Genomic DNA, 25,929 nt, shown 5'->3' on the forward strand with positions numbered 1-25,929 from the left:
CCAACTAATATAAAACAAATTGATATCTCTCTTCACAACTTAGTTGAGTATTTTCTATCGAGATTGAAATTCAGCCAATTTCTTTGCCTGCATTTTAATGGAAATGGTGGGGAAAAAAACACTGGCCAGACGGACAAGTAAGCCAAATTCTCCAAAATCTTCATACAAGCTTTTTGAAAAGCACATACTTGTTCAAGGTTTCTTCTGATTCCCACGTGCTGGTTCCTTGTTTAAAAATTGCATGTTTCCTTTGTCTAAGGAAAAGTTAGATTAAATAATTACTTAATCTAATCATGATATTGAAACATATTTAAAACTAGGTTACTGAAACATGTCTCGATTTTGTAAAGGTAAATTGTTACAGAATTTTGTAATCAATCACAATGAGTGAAAGAGAAACTGTCCCAATTCATGCAGCACGACTGCCACTCAGTTTACTGTCTTTCTTTATACAAACAATTTTCTTTCATGCAGGTTTATAAGTCAAAAGCACAGGCACTTGTCTCTGAAAAAAATGACCCATATACTTTATTATATCACAGGTAATTTTTTTTTAGAGACAAGTGCCTGTGGTCAGGCAGACAACTTTATTTATATTTACTGTAACAATTAATTAGTATTAACTGAGATTACCACAGATATAACACTTATTATATTGTTATAATAAAGTATATAGATAATTTTTTTTCAGAGACAAGTGTCTGTGGAGATTACTATAACATATAAGACATATATAGTAATCTCGGCTATTAGTAAACCTTAAAAAAATTGAACCATCATGTAAAAAACAAGAGACATATATAAATACAAAATAAAATATTGATTTATATGTCTCTGCATAAACAAATAAAAAATTTAACACTGTGAAAAATTAGGAACATTTCGAGTATAGATTTTCAGGGCATAACATGTATTCTGTTAATTATTAATAACCCCCTACGTTTGTTTATGTATCATACATTATATAAAACCTTGACCATGATTTGACCTAAGTTACATGTCCTCTACCATAACATGCGAACTTATAATTATTGCAGTGTACAGAACTAACTGTTAAATGAAAGCCTTTACAAATGATATCTACTATAGAGTGATCAAAGAGAAAAGAATGGGCACCAATAAATCATGTGTCTAGCATATTAAAATTTACTTAATTTATGACATTCGTTTTTACTTAATAATAATTGTGGCAGAGACTTAATATAATACATAAATTTGATTGGTCCTTATTTAGATTCTGCTCGAGTTGCAAATCTCTTGTATTATGTGTCTAATTGTGGCATATAATTTTTTCTGCAGTTTTATAGATATATAGAATATATAATCCTGAAGTTCTACAGTAAACATAATCATTCATAGACTAATATATTGATGATCAACTGAGTCATATTTTTAGCAAGAAAATTTCTTTCACCTACCTCAAAATAAATATTGTTGATAAATTCAAGTATGAAGAAATAGAACAGAAAAAATGAACTCTAGATGTCTTGGTTTTATTATGTTGTAGGATTGCTGTCTCGTTTAGTCATCTCTTTTTATTTATATTTGTAGTTGCAGATTGTTGTGTGTAGTAGATGATAGATAGTTTTAGTATAAAAGAAAACTTCATGACCAAAAATAGATTTGAATTTTAGTCATATTAAATTGACACAAAATTGAAAATGATTGAAGTTTATTTATTTTGATTTATTTATTATGAACTATAGCAGAAATAATACTCATGTTTTAGGCGTATGGTGGCGGATGCTTACTATATTAGAGTATCAGTAGATGGAGATGATGTTCCATTAAGTGGTCACTGTAATGGAAATGCAAACAGTGGAGATTGTAGGTTTACTGTAAGTTATATCTTGTATTTGTATAGGCCTGAAAATGTAATGTATTTCAATCTTACTCGTAGATAACTTAGAACAACTTCTTCATCACTGCAAGATAAGAGATATTATTTTGTATCTGAAATTGCAATGAATATTAATTCTTCAAATCTTTCATAATTATGTTAATTTTGTTGATAAACAGGTAGGACAATAGGTTGATCACTTTACTTCAGAAATTTCACTGTAACATCATAATTAAGCCAAACATGTCAAAAAAATTTGTCTAATACACAGCTTTTTTAAAACTTTATATGAGTAAATGTTACAGCTTTACTGAAAAAAATATTGAATTTATATCAACATCTTTGTATGAGACATAACATACATGTAGCATAATATCTATTTAGGTAAGACTGTTGCTTATATCATAATATTATACGATACATTATTCTTTTCAGGCTACACAAAGCAGTACTCCAACAATTACACAAGTTGAGCCTGTTTCCCAAGCATCTCTGCCAGGTAATTTATAAAATATATTGTGCAAGTTGCTGTGTAAGGTTATTTTCTATGTGCTATCAAGTAATAAATATTTTATGTCCACAGAACACAAACCATAGTCTTCTTTGAACATGTTCATTGTAAATGTGGAATTTTTTAGTGGGTTATTATTAACACTTTTTTAAAGCATAAACTTTTTACTTGATGGTTGAATTAACTCCTCAAACAATCATTTTGCCATTCATGATTATAGTTGTTGTCAACTTTCAGCAATATAAAATATGCTGTGATTTAGTGTATAACATGAACATTGTAATAGGAAATTGGTCATCAGTTTACATTTTGTGTTATTATTTTAGGTATAATTATGAAATTATATGGCAAAATTTATTCTGGTGTATATGGAAGCAATGTGCCATCGGATGAAATCACAAATGGTGTTACAGAAAGAATTTTAAGGTTAGTACATATTTATTTGCTCAAAATGCTCCTTATTGTTTATTTTGATGAATTATTGATCTGAAAATAAGTCAACTGTTTTTTTCAAAGTTAATGTACATTAGTCTGATTAATATACTGCTCCAGATATTTCATATCAGTAAAAGGGATTTGGTTTTAATCAGTTTATAGAAACATTTAATTCTACAATTATAACAATATATTTCAATTATTGCTATACTTATTTTGAAAAAAAAATGAAAAAATGGTATCTTATATTATCATTATTATTCATGATTTTACAAGATTGAGTTATCTGCTGAAATGTTATAAATTCAAAAGTAACTTTTGAATTGAATGAAATTTAAATGCTTTTAGGAAAATGATGTTATAAAAATTACAATACTAGAAACACTTTTAGCTTGTTTGTAAATGCCCTTTTTACTTAAATCATTACTGTAGTTTGAGGTCAAATTAGTAAATATTACATATATAGTTATTAAACTATTAATAATTTTACTTTTGAACTTTGCAGAGTGTATGCCCATGCACAGTTGTGTGAATTAAGAGGAGAAAATGATACATTGTAAGTTGAACATTCCATTAACCTTTAAAATAGTTATACCTCCCTTTACAACACCACCAGTACATTACTGATGCTTGGAAGGTAGGAAGGTGTAATATTTTAATTTATAAAAATGATGACATAATCCTGGTAAGATTATAAAAAGATGAAGAAAAAAAATTTTGTTTAGGAAAGGGCAATATAATATAGATGTCATCTCTTCTATGTTTATATTAGTTATACTATATTGTAAAACACTGACATTATTTGCAAGATACAGATTAAGTGCTGAGATAGCAACCATGTAATTGAATTCACCTAAAGTCTTTTTTAATATAATGAGTTCTCTTTTTTCAGTTATGGTTTAGAAATGGACAATGATGGAAGTAGTACTAATGGCTTTATGAAATGTTTAACGAAGGGAACTTTTGTTGGTATGTTTATAAATCTATATGTATTTACAAAGCACTGCAGAAAACCATTTTGAATTTGATTTATCAAAGATTTTTTGCACTCGGCTATTATAATAAAAATTTTGAAAAAGCTACAATGAATCTGTTGATTAAATATTCAGAAAAAACTATAGAGGGTTTTTGTAGTTTGTCAATGAAAATATTACTTATTTCATATATATATTCTATGGTTATGCTATAACATTATCAATTGTAAGGTTTAAGGTTTAAGGTATGTACGAAAAAAAGGTTAAAACACTCTAATATATATATAATCCTAAGTATAGTTACAATTGATAAAAAATTAACAGTAATTAATGCCCTTAGAAGGAGCAAAAACTGTATTGTATATTTGTTTTTTTGCTGAGGTATTTAGTAAAAAGTTATTCATCTTTAAGGTTATTTTCATCGTATGAAAATTAGACCCCATTATTTTTCTTTTGTAGGAAACACCAATGCCAGTTTTATTTTAGAAGGAAAATATGGAAGGTTTGTTATACAAATGTATTTGATTTTCAACATATTTGATAAAACTAGACTGTATAATGTTCTCATTGTCTTTTGCTTCATTATGGTATGATAACTTATATTAGAGTCAAATAATGGTTAAACTATAAGGTGGAAACGCTTGATAGAATTAGGTTGACTCTAGAAAAAAATCAAATACTTTTCTTTAAATATTTAATATACTCATTTTCTACATTTATTTTTATTAAATGAAAGGGATTAGATCTATACTGTTACCATGCTTTCTCTTTGTAGGTCAATGCCTGATGCCAATTTGTTGCGAGTTTCTAGTAATGATGACATCTACATGTTCCAGACATACGCCAAAGTGACAGGTGTAAATCCATCTACCGGCAGTGTTAAAGGTGGAACACTGATTACTATTTCTGGCCAGTACTTTGATGAGACAAATTCTGCAGTCAGAGTGTTGGTAGGAGGTAAGTTTCCATGGCATTTTGTAAAAGATTTATTATGTTGTAAGCTAGACTATGATGTTTACTTCATCATAATAAACAATTTAAAAAGAACAACAAATTATTTAGTAAACAAAGTTCCATGTAGAAAAATAGATATTTGCTTTACATGAATCAATTTTATTAAGGACGAAAATCCCCAGAATACATGAATTGTTGTATTTCTTGTATCCATGTGAGTAATTGTGACATACTTTTGAGTAGGAAATGGAAAACTCTCATTTCCATTGAAAATTTTTAAATAACAACAAGAGTCTGAAGCTTTATTTTGTATTGTAATTTAAGTTTGTGACTTAAACTCAATGTATGGAGAACTATATGTTGTACAGAAAGATTTTGATTTGACGTAATATACTTTGGAGTTATTTCCCTTGGCAGCCATGTTGAAGTTGAAACTGAATGATTTTCTGTTTTGACTAAAACTAGATCATAGAGATGAAATATGCAAGGCTTAAAGAAATAAATTTTTCATTAAACTACTTTTTCTAAAGTAACAAGTTGAATTTGGTTTATATATGAAGGAATTTATGCACATTGACATTTAACATGGTGACAAAGGGGAAATAACTCTTGCTTTAATTGTGTCATTCATAAGCTATCTATTATAAAGAGTTTTACCTAATTAATAATATAGTTGAATAATGAGAGAAAATAGAAAATTATTAATTATTCATATTTGTTATAGGCACAGAATGTGAAGTAACACAAGAAATAACAGATAGTCAAATTATTTGTAGAACAGCTGATCAGTTATCTGCCCCTAGATATGCAGGTTGGTATTGCACACAAATAGCCTGATGATTTTCAAAATTTGAAATAAGAAAAGAAACTTCAATTCACATTTAGCAACTTGAATATAAACTGTTTTACCTCTGTCCTTCCATCCATCCGTCAGTCTGTAAGTCCATCCAGCTATACCTTGTGATGCATTTTCAGATTCATCACTCAACAATTAACTTCCTGCATGTTTATCGAACACTTGTATCATTTTACACATGATAGCCAAGTTTAAAATTTTTATCAAATTTTTCTCAGGAACTACAATACAAGGATTTCTGAAATTTGGTTTCAGGGTTTATATAAGTCAGCTATACCGTGTGATGCGTTTTCAGATTCATCACTCAACAACTTCCTGTTTACCGACCACTCACATATTTTTTACACTTGCGGCAGGGGTATCATCAGTGAGCAGAAGCTTGCAGTTTCACTTGTTTTTTCATTACTGCAATAAATGTATATTATATACAGTGTTCTCAATAAAATATTCTTGGTATGAAGTTTTTTTCTGTACAACATTACACCTTACAAACAAAATAAGCTGTAACATTATTTTTAGCATATTTTCTACAATACCAAATCAAGGAGAAAGTTATAGAATCAAGGTTTTTAGTAACCTTTGTAAGAAATGTAAATGATGAGTGAATCAAAGTCCTGTTAAACACTGATGTCTCTTAGATTTCATCTAATTTAAATCAAATGGAAATGGCTTATGATGAATTATTAGCTGCCAGCAGAATCCAATAAACAGAAAAAAGATTCAACACATTTATTGGAAATTAAGTATATTTTGTAATATTATTGTTTACTTTTGCAGGTAACAGAGGATTAAATTATGAAGAGTTCAGTAGTACATACCACAGCTTCTCAGATTTACCAAATTTGGCGGACTTACTGACCAATGCAACAGATTATTCATCATCAGTCATTGACGAGTTTTACTTTACCGAGAATGATTTAGATGGATATTCAACAAGGACACATGGTTTTTTTATACCTCCACACACTGGTCAATACACATTACACGTAAAATGTGATGATTCTGCCATTTTGTATCTGAGTACAGATGACGATCCTGTTAATAAGGTATTATGTGAATGAATTAAACTACACTACTGTGGATTCATTTATTTTCATTGGTACCAATTTTCGTGGAATGAGGAAAACTTGCATTTTCGTGGATATTTGATTTCGTGGTTTTTCAAAAGTCTGCATATAATCATACAGCAAATTTGTAATTCGTTGAACATTTAAATTCGTAGTTTCCCTGTACCCACGAAATCCACGAAAATTAGTATCCAACGAATAATAATGAATTCACAGTAAATCACCCCAATATACTGCAGCAAACCTTATAAATATCCATCCGTGGAGTCATTGGAGTTAGATTCTCTTATATTTTGTAGACGTGAATTTTGCTTCACAATATTACCATAATTCAATCATGTGATTTTGGGAAAATGATTATTTCAAATATATTTTCAATAACTGGAGGGCAATTTTTATGAAAATACAAAATAAGTTAATGGAAAACTGTGTTTGATATATATTTATAAGACTGTTACATACAAAATTTAAATATTTAATATTTATACAAGAAATGAATTTGTTTTAAGGTACAAGTAGCATCCTGTCCAAAGTACTCGTCAAAATGGACAACTCATTCAGAACAAACATCAAGCAGAATGCAGCTAGTAAAAGATAAATAGTAAGTAGTAATAACTATTTCTGGTACAATGTCTATATATTTATATACAAAATCTAGTTAATCTTTGAAAAAAACATGGACTTTCCAGTATCCTTTGAACTATTTATGGTGTGATAACTATTAATGAAATAGTCTTTTGAATTTTTCTTCGTTTTTTTTTAATTAGAAGTGCACTGAATGTGTTTTGATTAACACAATATTATTAATAATAAATGATGGATCTCTTTTTTCAGTTACTACATTGAAGTATTACATTCAGAGAATACTGTTGGTTCAAATTTTAAAGTTGCAGCCCGCCATTTAGATACAAAGTTTGTAAGCTCTATGACAGGTTTTGCCAAAGAAGAAATACAGAAAATTAAAGTTACTTCTACAGGTATTCAATTTTTTTTACAGAGATTTAAAAAAAACAATTAAGGAAAAGCATTGCTATTGTGAATGCATACAATATATAGACAAATTTAAATTAGAAAAAAAAGATTATCAATGAATAATTGAGGCTGTGCTCAGAAGTATACATTTATTGGATTCAAAAGGAAAATAATGCAGTTTATAACAATTGCCAAATTGAAACTTAATTTTATAGTTGAAAGAGAAATTCAGCAAGTGACAGTGAGCAATTTAAATGCTGGTTCAGCCACCAATGAGGTACAGGAAGTCACCATTGAAGAGAATTCTGGATCTTTAAGTGATGCCACCTATCAACTTTGTATCTATGGCGTCTGTACAAGTAAGTAATCCTGATATCAAATTCTACATTGGTCATAGTTTACCGATCTTATTTAAGAATTGAATGCTTCTTTTTGTAAATTCATTGGGGTGTAAAAGCGTTGACCGAAGTACATTTTGTATGAAGCGCGGAAGCGCTTCATTCTAAAAATGTATGCACAGTCAACGCTTTTACAACCCTATGAAATTACTAAAAGAAGCATTCAATACTTATAATTACATTTTTTCGCTATGATCATGAAAACACGATTACTATCAAGTTTTTCTTTTATTTACCTGTGCACTTTATTGTGGAAATGTATGTCATCATGTATGTTACAATTCATGCAATTCATTTTGAAATGAAGAATGACGCGAGATTGCTAACAGCCAATCAGAATAACGTATAATAATGAAACATACATCTAATGTAATTATAATAGCATCAAGTTCTCGGTCATCAGCTCAATTTCTGGTACAGTCAAACCAAAGACAGATGCACAAAATTGTTTATGCTGTTAGTAACATGACATTTATGAGTAAGAGCAAATACTGTTTGTCTAATAATTAGAATTTTTCTGTATGGGATTACATGTTTTCTAATGAACTGTGACGTAGTGAGAAATCATGTTAAAAATCAGGTTTAGTATATCAGTCCAGTACAAAGGAGGGTTTATACATACAGTATAACTGATCTTATTCTAAACATGACAGAGATTGCCTACATTAATTTATCCAACAAATGAATTTAATGTATTTAGCATCCAAAGTGAATATGAAGATCACCAAAAAATTTGCAGACAAATTATATTTGCAAGAAAATGGTCACTTTAAGGGACACTGTTTGTTCATCAGTAGACATTTGTTTACTTCACTAGGCAACAGAGTATTTAAACTTTTTAATTATATTTAATTGAATCAAAGATATATAAATTTATATTGCATTGCATTTCAGAAATGGTACAGACAATTACAGATGGTACTGAAATTGGAAATGCATTAAGTGACCTCCCTTGCTTCGATAGTACTGAGTCTGTATCTGTGACATCTAAAACCTTAACATCAGGTGCCCCAGGAGCAAAGCTGACTGTTACATTCAATTCTGAAAGAGGTAATTAGAAGGCATTTTCATTTAAACATACGTTACCAAGTACTTTTTAAACAGGTTATGAAATCAAGTTATCTTTTGATATTTTTGACATTATAAATAAGGATTTTGTTACTTTCTATGCCAGAATTAATGAAATTCAGTATGAAAAAATACTTTCCAAATAAATTCAAATAATGCCTTACAATTTCAGGAGATTTTCCAGATATGAGTGTGAGGACCACACCAGGTATTGGTGGTGAAACATTGACAGCACGTGTATCGGAAAAAAAATCCGGTGTACCAAGTGGAAAGTACTTCACATTAACCATGGAATCTATTCCTACTCCTCTGATAGCAGTAGATGCTTCAGCTAATGATGTGAGTATAACTCAAATGTTTGTGTATGTATTCACAACTTATTGATAAGCTTTAAAAGACACATTCTAAGATAAAGCACATATTACATGTCTTCATTCTGTAAAAACCTACTGTCAATTAAGATACAGAGAAAATTGGCATAAGAATATTTTTGTAAAGGACATAACAAATACTTCTTTGTTATCGTCTTCAGTTGTCAGGATAACAGCAGAAAATTTTAATCTGCAATGCGATCAATATTACAACTCATTTCTATGTCATTACAGGTTAAAACAGCTTTGGAAGAATTGTTTGGTACCAGATGTCCTTCTTTCTTAACTAACCCAGCAGCTAAGAAAAAATTTATCAATTACGAATCTGGTTTACCAAGTGGTGTTAGAGGAACGAAAACCAATGAAGTAGAACCTTTTTGTGGGCGATATGTGGTCAAAAACCCAAATTACTTGTACAATGGTGGAGACTTAAAATTGTCAAGCAGTGTTACCACGGTAATTCCACATTTTTAGCTTTTTTACAAGGAGAAATTGAATAATTTCAAATTTTAGTTTAAAGTTCAATATTATCAGAACTACTTACAGAGAACTTTGAAATAACTTTTGATTTCAATATTCTTACCGGTAATGCTATTTATCATTAATCCATTTTTACTTGTGTTTTTGTTGTAACAATGCATGTATTATCATTAATAATATAAGTATTAGATACACCTCGAGGGTGTTAGCTCAAATGGGTGTATCTAATTTACACGAAGATATTATTGTCAATGTAGAATGATAGTTTTCAATAATTTAGGAGGGGGTCTTTCAGCGATTTGATCATATGTTATTGAAAGGCATGATGAATGCAGACTATCAGATTTCATTTAACGACATCTTGGTGTAAAAAGTTATGTAAAGGAAAACACATACAAGTTATCATCACTTTTGTTTCTTTATTGTATGCTTCACTTGTCAGGATATTAGGAAATTTTGAATACACTACAATTAATGTTTATTTTTATATAAGCCATAATTGTATTAACAATTAAATGTTTTGTTTCAGCTATGTTTTGCCTACCAGGGTAATCAGTTACAAAATTACGTCAGAGTGAGTTACACTTATGAGGATGATGTGGAGGAATTACATAATTCTGCTATTAATATTGATGTTGCAATGGCTTCTGCTGAAGGGTAAGAGTAAATACATGTTTTTTTTTTTTTATTTAATTCCTATAACGATTAATTAATTCCTTCTGGACAAGTATTTTCTTGTAACTTTTTAAGAGCATAATTTCTTACATTTTGTTTGAGAAATAATTTTCAAAACTTAGTTTGTTTTACTTAAATTATATTATATTAGGATTGATATCTTATATCCCCTGTTTTGACTGAAGAAAGGAATTTGTAACTTTTACTTAGAAAAAGGGAGATAACTTTTGGAATTGAAAACAGTGATCAACTTTGAAGGAGTAATACCACCATTGTTTTTCCCCTATTAGTCTTTGTTAAATTGGGACATTTCAAAAAATTGTGCAGAATTTATCGTCATTTCAAACAAAGAAATATTTGGCATGAGTAAAGTTTATCCTGTCCAGTACTACAGTAAAAATTTCACATAACATTTCATTGCATATAAGATAATAACCATCACCAGAAGTTAACTAATCCAATTTTCACCCCCTTTTTTCCTGTTTACAAGCTTTAGTAATCATGTCACCTCAAGTTCCAAAATATTTAATAGAAACACCAAATAAAAAAAGAATGGTGCTTTGAGACACCCAAGATATATGTTAATGGCTCACAATTTTTTTTCTGCAATGAAATGCAGGGTTAATTTCAACTCTCAAATTCAATGGAATATTTTTCTTCACCCTTTTTGGTATGAAACTGTATGTGATTTACTATGATTTGGTGGTATTACATCTTGAACAGCAATAAAACTGATCAATTGTTCTGTAAAATTTATGTAACCAAACTATTGTCTAATTGAACCTTCAAAATATAGATGTAATATATTTCCATTTGAAGTCATCATGTTACAAAACAGAAAAGTTGAATAAACATATATTATGGACTAGAAGTAATTATATGATTTAATGTTACAGGTGGCATTACACATGTATTGATATGCTAAGTGAATTAAAGTCAGCTCGTCCTACAATAGCTTATTTCTGGGTCAGAAAGGTTCAAGTCTACAAACTTGGATCTGCAAAGCAGTATTACATTGATGATGTTTACATTGGCCGTGAAGCAGTTCTGACAAATGCTACTGGTAAGACAACTTTCATCCAGATAAGTTCCATTAAAGTTAACTTGCAAAACACTTGCCTATCACCACTTAGCGTGAGTTTGAACTTTGTTTTGTGAATCACAAATAGAGGTTCACTGGACTTGCAAGTGAATGTGAAAGGTTTTGTCTGTTACCTGCCTGAAGTCGATTGTTTCTGCTGGGAAGTCCAGCTTACTTTGCCTCTAAAGCTGACTGCCAGAATATTTAAACTTTATATAGAAAGTGCTATTAAACAATAACAATCAATCAATCAATCTTTTATCTGATTTTATTTTTGCCATAGTGCTTTCTGTTTTTCTTTGACTTATGTTTTTTTGTTCTTCTGCCTCTTTTTAAAATATACAATATTTTGACCTTTATGCCTTATGTGAATTTTTCTCTATGAAATACTTTTCTAGTATAATGAAGACAAACAGTTGATATCTACATGTTGTAATGTTGTATTTCAGATGTTAATTACTTTCGTATGACACCTGCCAAACCAAACACAGCTTTAATTGAGTCGGTTTCTGTGGCTTCACCAAGCACAGGAGTTTACGATATCACACTTGTACCACACGATTGTGGCAGTGACTTCCCTTTATTTAAAAAGATTCAGGGCCAGGTTAGATCTGGAGGATCAATATCTGTAACCAGGACACAACCAGCTTCACCACCCATTACTGGTTCATTCAGTGTAACATTTAAAAGTAAAACAAAATCTGGTAAATATAATTATCACACTTAATCTTTTGAATGGTGTTAATAATTGAATTTGAAAATGAAAGTTGAATGAGTCATTTGTTAAGTATCATTTGTATTATTAGCTTGTTTGCAGTAGAATTTTTAATCTTTAAAAGTACAACACACCATTTTTCTATTATTTTTAGAAAGTGAAATTGTTCAGGTGTCTGCAAGATGTGTTAGAATTTTTTTTCTTTTGCAAACTGAGATGTAACACATGCAGTGAAGGTTTTCTTTAAATACCAATCTATTTCCTTCAGGAATTTCATATGATATGGATGAAACAGAACTTACCACTATGCTTGAGACTATAGAAGGAATTGGTAATGTCAAGGTCACAAGGACAGGAGTATGTTCCAACTTTGATATTACCATTTCTCTTGAATCATTACCAGGAGATCAGCCAGATTTCATAGTAAGTTTTATCATCACATAGGCTTTTCCTGTTCACTTTATTGTTATTTGACAATATTCCAGCACAGACATTAAATGTTTTTTGATTATATCATAAGGTGAAAATGTTGAATACTATATGAATGAAATATTTTCTTGAACTTGTACAATGCTAATTGAGTTTTGATATATATATATATATATATATTTAGAGATTGGTTGTTATGTTGGCTCCTCTTTACTCAATTATTTATTCTTGCTCTTGCTCTTGACACAAATTTAGAAGTAAGCCCTACAAGTATACTAAAAAGATATTTAATTATTTTATTTTTATTATTGATATCAACATCAATTATTCGTTATAGCCCTTTTTAATTTGTGATTGAATCTGTTAGGTTGATGACAGTACATTGTTTGGTAAAGATGTTGCAGCAACAGTACAAACTTTACAAGATGGTGGACTTTGGTATGATCCAATTCCCGGGGATATGCTACGTACTGACCATGATCTACCACAGGTGAGTGTTGTATAGACAACTTTGTTAATTTTTCAAAGAAATTGCAATCCTTAAAGCCAAGTAAAAGTAATTGAAATAAAGCATAATTTTGCAGTAAAGGATGATATTCATATCTTATTGAATAAAAAACAATGAAAGAAAAATTATAAACTCATTGGATCAATTATAGAAATTCAACTCATTTAAAACTTATCTTTTTTACAATTATGCCTTCAAGTTGACCAATCAGTAATGTCCAAATTTACTGTGTTATTATAATGTATCTCCATTTTTGAATGGCCCATTGATTTATAATGATTTAGACTATTTTTATTAACACAATTTATATTACTGTCTTGGTAAAGGTTATGGTATATGTAAATGGTATTCCTACTATTTGTGAAGGAGATTGTACATTTGAGTGGAGTTCAAATAGTTCACCTACTGTCACAGCCATCAGTCCAACATCAGGTAATATAATCATTTATTATATTTATTATTTTGAAATTTATAAACCTATTTGCAGGCTACAGACTGCCTGTAATATATCAAAGTTCTATTTTTGATACTAATTTTTTTAGTAATTCACTGAAATCCATTAATGGAGAAAAGGTGTAGTAAAAAAATGTTATGCATGAGGTATGTTAATTCAGATGTGTTTCTGTTATTTGATTATGTATTCAAATATTTTTTAGAAATTATTACCTTTATAAATAATTCCACATAATGACTTTTTTGTTATAGGTGGCCCAGGAACATCTGTTGTAGTCAGTGGTACAAATTTCAGGGCTGTCCTGGCTAACAATGAGGTAGAAATCGGTGGTGTCATGTGTACTGTCACTTCTGGTGGAACTACTAGTTTGACATGTACTACTGGTCAGGGTTCCTACGGTACATACTTGGTAGATGTGTATGTTGACGGAAAAGGAAAAGGAACTCATGATACTGGAAATGTGACCTTCCAGTATACAATGGCCATCAGTGGCATTAATCCAACTACAGGAACTCTTGGAGGTAATTATAAAAGAAGAGTTTTTATCCAGTTAATAAATTTTGCCACATACTATTTTTCTCTCTCTTATAGGTTATTTCTTTTTTTCTTACTCATTAGCTCTTAATGTGATGTTTAAAGTTTGAACTTGAGTGATCATGGAGGAGCCTGGTCTGTCAAGATTCTTGAAGATTCAGCTTTTTTGTTAAGTATCATATCATGTTAAATGCAGACATAAGATTGTATCTGAATTGAATAGATATTTTTGAATAAGAAAAATAAGAATGCAAGTGCTTCATATTTTTAAATTCTGGTTAATAGCGAAATAATACAGTTAAAAATTTTGGAAGCAAGTTGTATTTTGCAAAAAAGAATGTTATTGAATCTTAAATAAGAAGTCCTTTTTTCTGTTTTCAGGTGGAATACCACTTACAATAACTGGTAATGGATTCAGTTCTTCTGCTGAGGTGACTGTTGGAGGAAATGAGTGTGAGATAATTAGTACTACAACCACACAAGTTGTTTGTAATTTGCCTGCAGCGGTAAGCCATATACAATTATTGAGAAAGATATGCACATATTAAAATTAGAATTTCATAATCAGGTATTAATTGAATCATTTATTCACACCAATGAGTTTAAAACCAAATCTTATTATTGTTTCAGAAATCATGATCATCAATAAAGTTTCTACTTTGAAACTCATCACACCTGTGTCTTTATTATTGCAATGATGAATATTTATTTTGCAGACTGCTGGATCTGTGGATGTTGTTGTTACTTTAGACGGCCACACAGAGACATCACCAAATCAGTTTACATATGATTCATCAAGTACACCAACAATAACCAGCATGTCACCGACATCCATTGGAGCTGCTGGTTAGTTATTAACATGTTAAGTCATAACAAACTGACCTTTTCAGTTTTTTTCTGTAGATATGCTATCATTCAATGGGCAATCATTTACTTAAGGGGACTCTTTTCCTAAGGGATGCTATCATTCAATGGGCCATCATTTACTTAAGGGGACTCTATTCCTAAGTGATGCTATCATTCAATGGGCCATCATTTACTTAAGGGGACTCTATACCTAAGGGATCTGGTTCAGTTTAGGGTAAGTGTTAGGTGAGGGTTTGTTTTAGGTAAGGGTTATGATACAGGGTAAGGACTAACATAAGGGTAAGATGAAGTATGGGTAAGTGTAAGTTAAGACTAAGGGTTTAATAGGTACCCTAAAGTAAATGATTCACAGGTTCTGTTTAAAATAATGTAAGTTTACAAAATCAGATATTTGTTTTTGTTTTTAGTATTTTATTGGCATATTTAGGATACCAGATGACCTAATTATTGGCATATTTAGGATACCAGATGACCTAATTATTGGCATTTTTGGGATACCAGATGACCTAATGATAAAACAAGACAGTAAAATTCATAACTAAAAGAAAAATGATACATATTATGGCCACTTTTTAAAAATCCTGAAGTTTTCAGATATCTTCAAGAGATAACCAGAAGATGACAAGGGAGATAAATCAATATTACATAGTTAAATAAAGGATATTCTGTGATAGTCTAAACATGCTAAAATGATTCGTATGGTTTTTCTGTTTAGGACATTTTGTGTTATAGTTTACAATATATATTATGCTTTCAATGCTACAGTTAGTAATTATAAAATTGAAAACTACAGAAAAAATTACTATATTCAGGTGGTGCTACCCTTACGATAGATGGTACAAACTTTGGAAGTTCTGGAACTTTGAAGATTGGAACAACAACAGTGACAACAGAAACATTTACTAACACTCAAGTGACAGCTACTCTACCATCCCTGTCCCCAGGGATATATGATGTCTTATTACTGAAGGGGAGTGGGGGAGCTGCTGTAGACAGGTGAGATAGAATCTATATGGCTCTAAGGTGGATGACCTATATTTTTGTACGAAGTTAAATGATGTTTAAAGTGTAGAAACACAAAGAGAAAAATATATTGTCATAGTTTTGTGATCTTTTATCTTTATTGATAAGAAGAACCCTTAATACACATAGATGATACAGAATACTATGGGAAAATATGTTATTTCTAAATATAACTTATTAAGACAGCAAACATTTTCTTTTACAGCTCTGGAAACATTCCTACGATAGAATATAAACTGGTAATCAAAAACATATTCCCAACTGAAGGGTCTCTTCATGGAGGTACCAGATTGACATTAACTGGACAAGGATTCAGTACAAACATGTCCCTGACTGAAGTGAAAGTTGGAAATTATGGATGTGATATTGAATCAGCTACTAGCACTCAAATAGTTTGTCTGATTCCAGACACCTCAGCAGTTATCAAAATAGATAACCAAGGTGTTCACCCAAGTAAGTTTTATATATTATAGAGTATGATAGAAAGCTTAAAAATTGTGTATGAAAAATATTACAGTGTTATAGAAGTGGTGGGCAAAAGAAAAAGGAAGGTCTTTTCTAAAGGGTCTTATCTTAAGCTTATTAGTCTGTGTGTTAGTTGTTGTTCTCTTTTTCATTTTTTATTTCAATATTTGTTTTACCTTTGCTAGTGTATTGTACCTATTTCTGTTAATCTGAGTGTGAATGTACTAACATTTTGAAAAATGTATCAATTTTAAGTATAACATTTATACATTTATTATTTTTTTAGCCTGGGGTATTGGTTACCAGTGGAACCCTGTAGTAGCTTCAGCTAAAGTAGGTGATATTGTTGAGTGGTCATGGACTACCCCATCTTGGATCAAGAGTTTTACTCATCGAATAGAACAAACAAAGAATGAGACAGCTACAGAACCTACAGTTGATGGCTTTGTCAGTGGCCAAGTGGGAACAGCAAATGGTAAGTTTTGAGTCCAAAACAGAAAAGTTGTTTAAAATGATTTCTTTTACTTATAACAATCTACATTTTTTGTTTTTGAATATTAAGTCTGTCTAATTATTATCGTGATAAACATGCATTATAATTTTTACAGGACTGTTTCATTTGTCATGATTTACTTGTATGATTATTTATTCTGTATAATTTCAGTTGTAATGGTGTTCATGTATAATTTATTTTACAGGTGGGTTTCAGTTCCAAGTAACAACACCAGGAGAATTTAGTTACTGGAGTGGCTATACAGATCTATATGAAATTGTTTTCTATAGAGGAACATTGGTAGTGGAAGATAAAATACCATTTAGTGGTTTGGTAGAACTGAAAGTAGCAGGACAACTGGCTCTTCATGATGTTACCTCAGGTAATATAAATGGTTTGATGTTCTTTGTAACTTGATAAAGATAGATAAGTTCATATCCTCTTGAAAATAAAATACAGTGGTTCTCATAAGCAATACACCTACCTTTTAATAATAAAGGAGAGTAAAAACATGAGTTCACACCCTAATGCCAGATTAGTTTTAAACCATGGCAAACAAATTATTTCAGGTATGTATCTTAATTGGTAGAATGATTTTTTTTATGTTGGACAATTGTGGGATATGATAATATACAGTTTTTTTTAAGATACCTTTATTTTGGTTTTTCCATTTATATATTGTTTTAGTTCTGAAAATTATTTTCAAAATTGACTATTTTTATTGTAATTATTTGTTTATAGGTACATCTGATTCAGTGGACGGTTCTCCCTGTCCAGGAACAACCAGTCCTATTTCTAATTGTGCTGCTACACAGATATCTTCACCACCAGACATGTTTTCATTTTCCTTCAAGAGTTGCAACACCCCAGGTGTAACTGCCATTGACAAGAATCGTGGTACAACTAACAACATAATCTCAATAACAGGATATGGATTTTCAAGTACTAGTTGTAATAATGAAGTGACTTTCGGCGATGCCACTTGCACAGTAACACATTCTGCAGATACATGGTTAGAATGTAAAATAGACCCAAGTTCTTCTCCAACAGTTGGTTTAATGCAAGAAGTCAATGTAAGGGTCGATAATTTGGGTGATGCCATTATTGCTATAGCTGGTCAGTCAGCAAAGACCTTTGTCATCGAGCCACTGGTCACAGATATTAGCCCATTGGCTTCTTCTGTGAATGGAGGACTAACTCTAACAATTTCAGGAACAGGATACCAGGGAAATGTGACAGATATATTGGTTTCTATCAATGGAATTGATTGTCCTGTACAGACAGTGTCTTACACAGAGATCACATGTATTACACCACCTTCTGGAGGAGGGATCAAAACTGTAGAGGTCAAAGTCAATGCATATGGTAATCTTGTTCCAGCTGTTTGTGACATTTTATGTCAGTTAACATATGAACCTGCTAATACACCTGAGATTTCAGCAGTTGACCCTACAACATTGAATGGAGCTTCAACAACCGTTACTATAAGTGGAACAGGATTTTCCAATCAGGTAGTAAACACTGAGGTCAAAATAGGTGGTGAAGTTTGTACTACATCATCTGTTACTGACAGTGAAATACAATGTACCATAACAAATGTCCCAGCTGGTACCCAGGACCTTGATCTTGTAATCACAGACAAAGGAAGAGCAACTAACAGTATACAGATAACCAGTTCAGCAGTAATTTCAAGTTTATCTCCTTCTCAAGGAAGTACAAATGGTGGAACAGAATTAGTGATTGATGGAAATGGTTTTGTTGATGGCTCAACATCTGTAACAGTAGATGGCACTGCGTGCAACCTTGTAGAGGTCACTTTATCACAGGTGAAATGTAAAACTCAAAGTCATGCAACTGGAAGTGTAGATGTAGTTGTTACCTCAAATGGACAAACTTATGGAAATGAAAGTTTTGAATATTCCTCCAGTGCAACACCAACAATCTCTTCAGTGAGTCCATTACAGGGATCTCAAGGAACAACTATCACCATTACTGGTACTAACTTTGGTGCTGGCAGTGGTGACAACACTGTAACTACAGGTGGAGTACCTTGCTCTGTTACCTCAGATGGAGCAACAGAGATACAGTGCACAGCTGGTGCTGTATCTATTGGTTCAGTGCCAGTTCTTGTTGATGTTAAAAACAGTGGATTATCCAATAATGATGTCAATTTTGAATTTGAACTGACAATCACTGCTATTAATAAAAATTCAGGTAGGATACTTTTAATTTTCCTCCAAAATATATAATAATCAATGAAAACTGAATAGAAATTAATATCTATCTGAAAGAATATTACAATCATAATTACTTTTATTGTTTCCTTGTTTTTTTTTTTTGTATTTTTGACTATAACATAAGAAATAAATGTGTTGAACACTTTTATGTTTAAATCAGATCAGTCTTTACTTTGGATGTATTTTTACACCTATCATGGACAACAGTTATGTGAATCATGTATTGTACACCTAACATGGACAACTGTTAAACAAGATGTGTATTTTATACAACTGACTAAGATTACTTTACACAACATATTGATAATTTTTTTGATTTGCTACTTTTACATGAGATATATTTATATTGTAGGAAGTTCATCAGGAGGACAAACTGCTACCATTACTGGATCAGGATTTGACGATACAACCAGTGCAACTATCTGTGGAAATCCCTGTGTTAAAGATGACTCTGCCAGTCAGACAGCTTCACAATTTATATGTGTCACACCAGCAGCCTCTGGTATGTACAGTTATTGTAACTTAATTATTGCATATGCCAGAATGATAATGTATTTCAACCAATATTACAACATTTGTTCTGTTACACACCAGCATTGTATGGTATGGACAGGTACCAGCATGTCTACTTAATACTTATGTCAAGTATTCACCATTACAGTAAAGCTACAATAATATTAAATGTGTAGATGGTTTTTTTTATCAGTTTCTTGATAATTCCAGTATTAAAGATTCTCCTGATACAGAAAGAATATAATGCCAGGTTATAGTTCACAGTAAAAAAAATAAATTTGTAAAATACATATATAAAACTGATATCTATCCATCAATTTTTCAAATTTTGTTGAAAAAACTCATTGATCTGAGAGTCACACCTGTAATAATTTATATTGTTCATTTCTGCTTGTATTTATGTATTCCCCTTTCTCTTTTCAGGTACAGTGACAGGCACCCAAGCATGTGATGTAGTAGCTACTGTTGATGGAGTATCAAAGACTCTATCAGGAGGTTACACATATGATCAAAGTCTCACACCTACCATTACAAATGTAAACCCAGCCCGTGGTGGAACCGGAGGAGGAACATCTCTTACCATTACTGGGACTGGCTATGGGTAAGTTGAAGTCTAACCATTACAAATGTAAACCCAGCCTATAATGGGACAAAAGGGTGGGCATTTTGTTTTCTATTACTGGCATGTGTATTGGTAAATATAAGTTTAACCATTACAAATGTAAACTGGTCCATTCAGGGACTGGAATGAATAATATTTCTTACTACCACTGGAATGAGCATGGATAAGTAGTTTTTATTTAACTGTTAAAAATGTAAAACCAATACTATGTGAAACTCAGGGGGAACATCTTTTACTATTATAGACTAGCTTTTGCCATAAAGTAAGTTGTAACCTAACCATCACAAAATAAACATATGGTTAACATCCTTTACTATTACAAGAACAGAATTTCATCAAGCCTCACAATTTTCAGTACAAAAAAAAAACCAACCCAGAAAATCACAATACATTTGTACTTGCAAAAAAAATTCTTACAAATATAAAACAGAAAATGAATAGTAAATCTGTAATGTGACATAAATGATTTTATATTACAGAAATATTCCAGCACAAGTAGATGTAACTATTGCTGGAACTACCTGTACAGTCTCTACCGCTACCGACACACAGATTGTTTGTTCAACAGGACAACACACACCTTCACAGAAAACTTCTGTCAGGGTAGAAATTAATGGCAATGGCATTGCAGATCAGGTATTTTGTTATATATATTTGATTATTTTTTAAACTATACATATTTATGATTTGTTCCTAAATATGTGTGTAATATATGCTACTGGACATAAGGCAAGCAACAATCAAACAAACAATCAATCACATTTATGACTGACTGATGTCTATTTTAACACCTATTAAAGATCTCCAATTAATACAAAGTTCTCCAATTATTGTTGTAGTTCATTACAGCATATGTTAGGACATAGCATAAATGGGATTTGGATATACCAGTAATTACTTCTTACAATTATATGTTATGATTGATTCTACCCTGCTTTTGATCTCTTTAGTTAATTATGTAGTAAATTTTCATGTCAGTTTGGACCGTATTTGATTGTTAAAATATTTTTGTCATCCTTTTCACCATGGACACGTTTTCAATGCAGAAACAGAGGTTTCATAAACAAAAACTTGGGGACTAATACGATAGAAATGTTCATATGGAATTAATTAAATAAGAATGTTGAATTCAATACATTATTTTTTTACAGATTGATGCAGAATTTTACTATGTAGATGTATGGTCCTCACCATTTACGTGGGGAGGAGGAAGTCCACCAGAGAATGGAACATTAGTTGTTATTCCAGCTGGAAATGTCATCCTTCTGGACATAAACACAAATCGACTGAAAATGATTCTTATCAAGGGTAGGTTGAATGTGTAATTATTGCCCCACTCTAGATTGTCAGTCTGTTAGTCAAGATAATATTTTTATCCCACTCTAATCATGGACAACTGGACTTAATGATTTCAAATTTGGTCAGCAGTTTGACAATGATGTATTATAAAGTTTGAGTGCTTTTGGAATCTGTCAGACACATACTTTGTATTTTCCTACATTTTGAGTTATGAGCAAGAGTTCAAATAGCACAACAATGTATGCAACTTCTTGTTGGCATTAGAAGTATTAATGTCAAATTAAAAGACAATTACAAATAATTATCTCAAAATATCATCAATTAAAGAAAATGATTGGCTATAATTTTGTCATGTTTTGTTTTCTGAATGAATGTTGATGTTTGATATGAAGCTGTCATGGGAGATAACTCATACTTGATGTGGTGAAGTTTACATTACTTTCATTTTTAAATGAAGAGCTTTTAAATGGTGATACACTGAAAAATCTTTTGGAGGGAAGATCCTGTCATTTTAATGTTGTAAAATGATTTGTTTTTATTTTCAGGTGGAGAGCTGATATTTGATGAAAAGGATGTAGAATTGTTTGCAGATAACATTTTGATTGTAGAAGGTGGAAAATTACAGGTTAGATTCAATTCTTTTTTTTCCATCTATTTACCAGAGTATTTGAAAAAAAAAGAGGAACGTCTTAGTGATTAAGGCCAAATATGCAAGAATACAGTCCAGATTTAAAAGTTCAGATTTATTGTATGATTATGTGTCATCAATTGGTACAAGAATATTAAAATCAAGAGATGTTGAGTGCATGTCGGTGAAACAGCAGCCCAACACAGATTAGGCTATTTAAAAACAAAAAGTGAAGACTGTACAGAAATTTACTCATTTACATGCATTTGACAAAGAGTAATTGATAAATGAATTATTTTGTTGGCAAAATGACATAGACCTCTTATTTGTTTTTGTAGATTGGTACAGAGGATGAGCCATTCCAACATAAAGCTATTATTACTGGCACAGCACATCTACGTACAAAAGAATTACCAATATATGGCACAAACTCTCTTGGTGTCAGAGAAGGTATCCTTGACCTTCATGGTAAGTGTTCCAAAAAAAACAAAAACATAAAACGGCTAGATTATTTACAGTACAAAATACTTTTATTATGTAAAATTAATTGTGTTTAACTCTTTCGTTTGCTCTGCATTTATGTATATTTGAAACAAAAGTGTGGAAGATATAGTATTCATTTTTGTCCATCCTTTTGTCTATTTGTCAGTCAATCAATCCCAATTACAAATAATGCATGTTGAATTCAGTTTAACCTTTGGTTTCTAGCATGAATCCTCAGTTACACACACAAAAACACATATTATTTGAAGTTTCTTAATAAGGCTCTATTACTGTTATTTCAGGTCAGCCTGTACCAGTTGTATGGACAAGACTTGATGCCACAGCCGCAGCAGGTAGCAACCAGATTGTATTACAAAATGAGGTCACATGGAAAGCTGGTGAAGAAATCGTAATAGCTTCTACTGGGCATCATCATTCACAACGAGAAAATGAAGTTCGTATCATTCAGTTGGTGGCTGGAGACCAAAAAACTATTACATTGACAGAAAACCTAGATTATACACATCTTGGAGTTTCAGAAACTATCAGCGGATACACTCTGGAATACAGAGCTGAAGTAGGATTGTTGACACGTAACATTGTATTACGTGGAGAAAGAGATCGGCAGTGGACTGAAGTTATTGCTGCATGTCCTGCTGGTTTTAATACAGGTAACTTGTTTAATGAGTGGAATGGTCAATATATATTCACTGCTATTCTGTGGGGAAAATTTGGTTGATTATATAGGGAATCACTGAGGCATGACTGGAGCAGGCCTCCTCTTAGGCAGTCAGTGCCCCCCCCCCCCCTTATAAACATTTCTGGATCCACCACTGATTCTATATTAATAAGGCAGCATATGCATCTTAAATATTTTTTTTAGAGAAAAGCATCTAATTATAGCTCGGTTAGTTTATGTTCTTGAGCATGATATGGTATAATTTATAAAAATGTTAAAGGTGATTTGAGTTTCTTGCAATTGTGGGAGAGCCATTTAAAGATAAAATGTTCAATTAAGGAAAATTTATGAAAAATACCATAAAAATCCTGAAGAATGGAATGAAGCTTTTTATTTACTTTAGTGTGAAGTGGTTTAATTTTTAAGTTAAAATTTTGCTTTTTCTACACTTATTGTTTACAAATTGTTTGTTTATTTTTTTTTGGTCAATTCTGAAAAATTACAAAACTTCCATGTTGTTTTAAGATGGGTTGGTGTTTTTCCTGTAACAATACAGTTTTTAGTAACAAGCAAACTTGAGATGATTACTGTCAGTAACCTGTCATGGTTGACAATAGGGGATGTCATAGGTTGGTTCTGATTTATGATCAGTTGAAGCTGTTTAAGTGTAATGGTACATTGTACCAGCCTTTGACAAGAATGCTGCAATTAACCCATAAAAGATACAATGTGCAATCCTGTAAACTTAAAAATACACTAAAAATCAGTTTATTTTGTATGTTTATAGGTGAATTTGCAACACAGACATGTTTCCAGGGTCGTTTTGGTGAGGAGATTGGAAGTGATCAATTTGGTATACAAGTCATGCTACATCCACCAGAACCAAACAAAGACTTAGCCATTGGTCGAGTGTCCTATGTTGAATTTACCTATGCTGGCCAGGCCTTCCGACTAGGAAGATATCCATTCCATTTCCACTTAGGAGGAAATATGTCTTCATCTTACATCAAAGGATGTGCTCTACATGAGACATTCAACCGTGCTGTTAATATTCATGGAACATACAACACATTGGTTGAAAATAATGTTATTTACAATGTAATGGGAGGAGCTTTCTTTTTAGAAGATGGTATTGAAACTGGCAACACTATTCAGTATAATTTAGCTGTGTTTGTACGTGAGAGCACCAGTTTGCTGAATGATGATGTAACACCAGCCTCTTTCTGGGTGACCAATCCAAATAATATAATTCAACATAATAGTGCAGCTGGAGGCAGTCATTTTGGATTTTGGTACAGAATGCACCCCCATCCCGAAGGACCATCTCGTACAAACAGTATTTGCCCACAAAAAGAATTGATGGGAGTTTTCACTAATAATACAGCTCACTCTTTTGGATGGTTTGGTCTGTGGATATTTGAAACCTTTTTACCCAAAGATGGTGGCAGTTGTGGTTCAAATACGCCAACCCCAGCTGTATTCAACAACTTTTATGCCTGGAATAATGACAAGGGAGGAGAGTCTGTAAATACAGGAGCTGTTCAGTTTCACGATTTTATATTGGTTAATAACAAAAAAGCTGGATATGAACAGAAGAAAAGTTTAGAGGGAGAATTTTATACACAAAATGGTCCATTGTTTAAGAACGGATTAATTGTTGGCAGATCACCAGCATTGTCTAACAGTGTTCAAGGTTGTACTAATTCTGGTATTGTTATGCCTTACTTCTATAGATTTATGGTTGATGGCACAGAATTTGCTAATTTTAATGAGGCAGGTTGTAGTAGCATCTCTTGGACATCAATTGCTGGAACAAGTGGACCAGAAAATGGAGGATTTGAGTACCATACACAGAATTTAATATTTACAAATGTTGGAGCGAATAATAGAGGAAATTTTAGATGGAAGTTTGAAGCCGTCATCATTGACCTTGATGGTACTCTGAGTGGAACTCCAAATGGAACAATTGTCCCAACCGCAGATGTTAATCCTCCTTCATGTACCCATTTAGAATCATTTTCTCATGGTATTCCAGCTAGTGTCTGTCCACCAGGTGTAAAATTTATACGATTTTCTAATAATAACATCAAGCCATCATCCATTGACTACAAGGCGATGAGGATGAACAATAGCTATGGAGCTGAGCTTTCTAACTGGCAGAAGAAACGTATGACTCATCCAAAAGGTTGGATGATTTTAATTCCTGCTGGAGAAACATATGTTTTGGACTTTGAGAATGCTGAACACATGACTAATATGAGTTTTTCTGGATCATTGTCTTTATTTGATGTAAGTTTA

At 31.6% G+C, this 25,929-nt stretch overlaps 3 protein-coding genes across 3 annotated transcripts in view; all 3 read left to right on the forward strand.

The window, feature by feature from the left end:
* The first annotated feature begins 1,733 nt into the window (after positions 1–1,733).
* On the forward strand, positions 1,734–6,631 carry LOC127738387 (fibrocystin-L-like). Its single transcript, XM_052249613.1, has 9 exons — positions 1,734–1,838; positions 2,276–2,339; positions 2,678–2,777; positions 3,292–3,342; positions 3,679–3,755; positions 4,220–4,262; positions 4,536–4,717; positions 5,439–5,525; positions 6,348–6,631. Exons 1-9 carry the CDS (start codon positions 1,734–1,736, stop codon positions 6,629–6,631), a joined length of 993 nt encoding a protein of 330 aa, XP_052105573.1.
* A 584-nt stretch (positions 6,632–7,215) lies between these two features.
* Positions 7,216–9,065, forward strand: LOC127738390 (uncharacterized). Its single transcript, XM_052249626.1, has 4 exons — positions 7,216–7,238; positions 7,472–7,614; positions 7,825–7,968; positions 8,902–9,065. The coding sequence occupies exons 1-4, from the start codon at positions 7,216–7,218 to the stop codon at positions 9,063–9,065; spliced, it is 474 nt and encodes a 157-aa protein (XP_052105586.1).
* A 189-nt stretch (positions 9,066–9,254) lies between these two features.
* The window catches only part of LOC127710170 (fibrocystin-L-like), a 33,281-nt gene continuing 16,606 nt past the window's right edge, over positions 9,255–25,929 (forward strand). Inside the window, exons 1-24 of the mRNA XM_052215920.1 lie at positions 9,255–9,414; positions 9,681–9,902; positions 10,456–10,583; positions 11,498–11,664; positions 12,132–12,386; positions 12,666–12,820; positions 13,194–13,316; positions 13,661–13,766; positions 14,040–14,309; positions 14,704–14,828; positions 15,039–15,168; positions 16,002–16,185; positions 16,418–16,665; positions 16,964–17,152; positions 17,376–17,552; positions 17,912–19,384; positions 19,760–19,909; positions 20,344–20,521; positions 21,022–21,178; positions 21,694–21,850; positions 22,387–22,466; positions 22,808–22,937; positions 23,255–23,623; positions 24,419–25,920. Of these exons, the coding sequence (XP_052071880.1) occupies positions 9,262–9,414; positions 9,681–9,902; positions 10,456–10,583; positions 11,498–11,664; positions 12,132–12,386; positions 12,666–12,820; positions 13,194–13,316; positions 13,661–13,766; positions 14,040–14,309; positions 14,704–14,828; positions 15,039–15,168; positions 16,002–16,185; positions 16,418–16,665; positions 16,964–17,152; positions 17,376–17,552; positions 17,912–19,384; positions 19,760–19,909; positions 20,344–20,521; positions 21,022–21,178; positions 21,694–21,850; positions 22,387–22,466; positions 22,808–22,937; positions 23,255–23,623; positions 24,419–25,920 (6,828 nt within the window). The 5' untranslated portion in view covers positions 9,255–9,261. The remainder of the gene's footprint in view (positions 9,415–9,680; positions 9,903–10,455; positions 10,584–11,497; positions 11,665–12,131; positions 12,387–12,665; positions 12,821–13,193; positions 13,317–13,660; positions 13,767–14,039; positions 14,310–14,703; positions 14,829–15,038; positions 15,169–16,001; positions 16,186–16,417; positions 16,666–16,963; positions 17,153–17,375; positions 17,553–17,911; positions 19,385–19,759; positions 19,910–20,343; positions 20,522–21,021; positions 21,179–21,693; positions 21,851–22,386; positions 22,467–22,807; positions 22,938–23,254; positions 23,624–24,418; positions 25,921–25,929) is intronic.

Source organism: Mytilus californianus, unplaced genomic scaffold (genome assembly GCF_021869535.1).
Source record: "Mytilus californianus isolate M0D057914Y unplaced genomic scaffold, xbMytCali1.0.p SCAF_1, whole genome shotgun sequence".
In the NCBI taxonomy this organism is placed as follows: domain Eukaryota; kingdom Metazoa; phylum Mollusca; class Bivalvia; order Mytilida; family Mytilidae; genus Mytilus; species Mytilus californianus.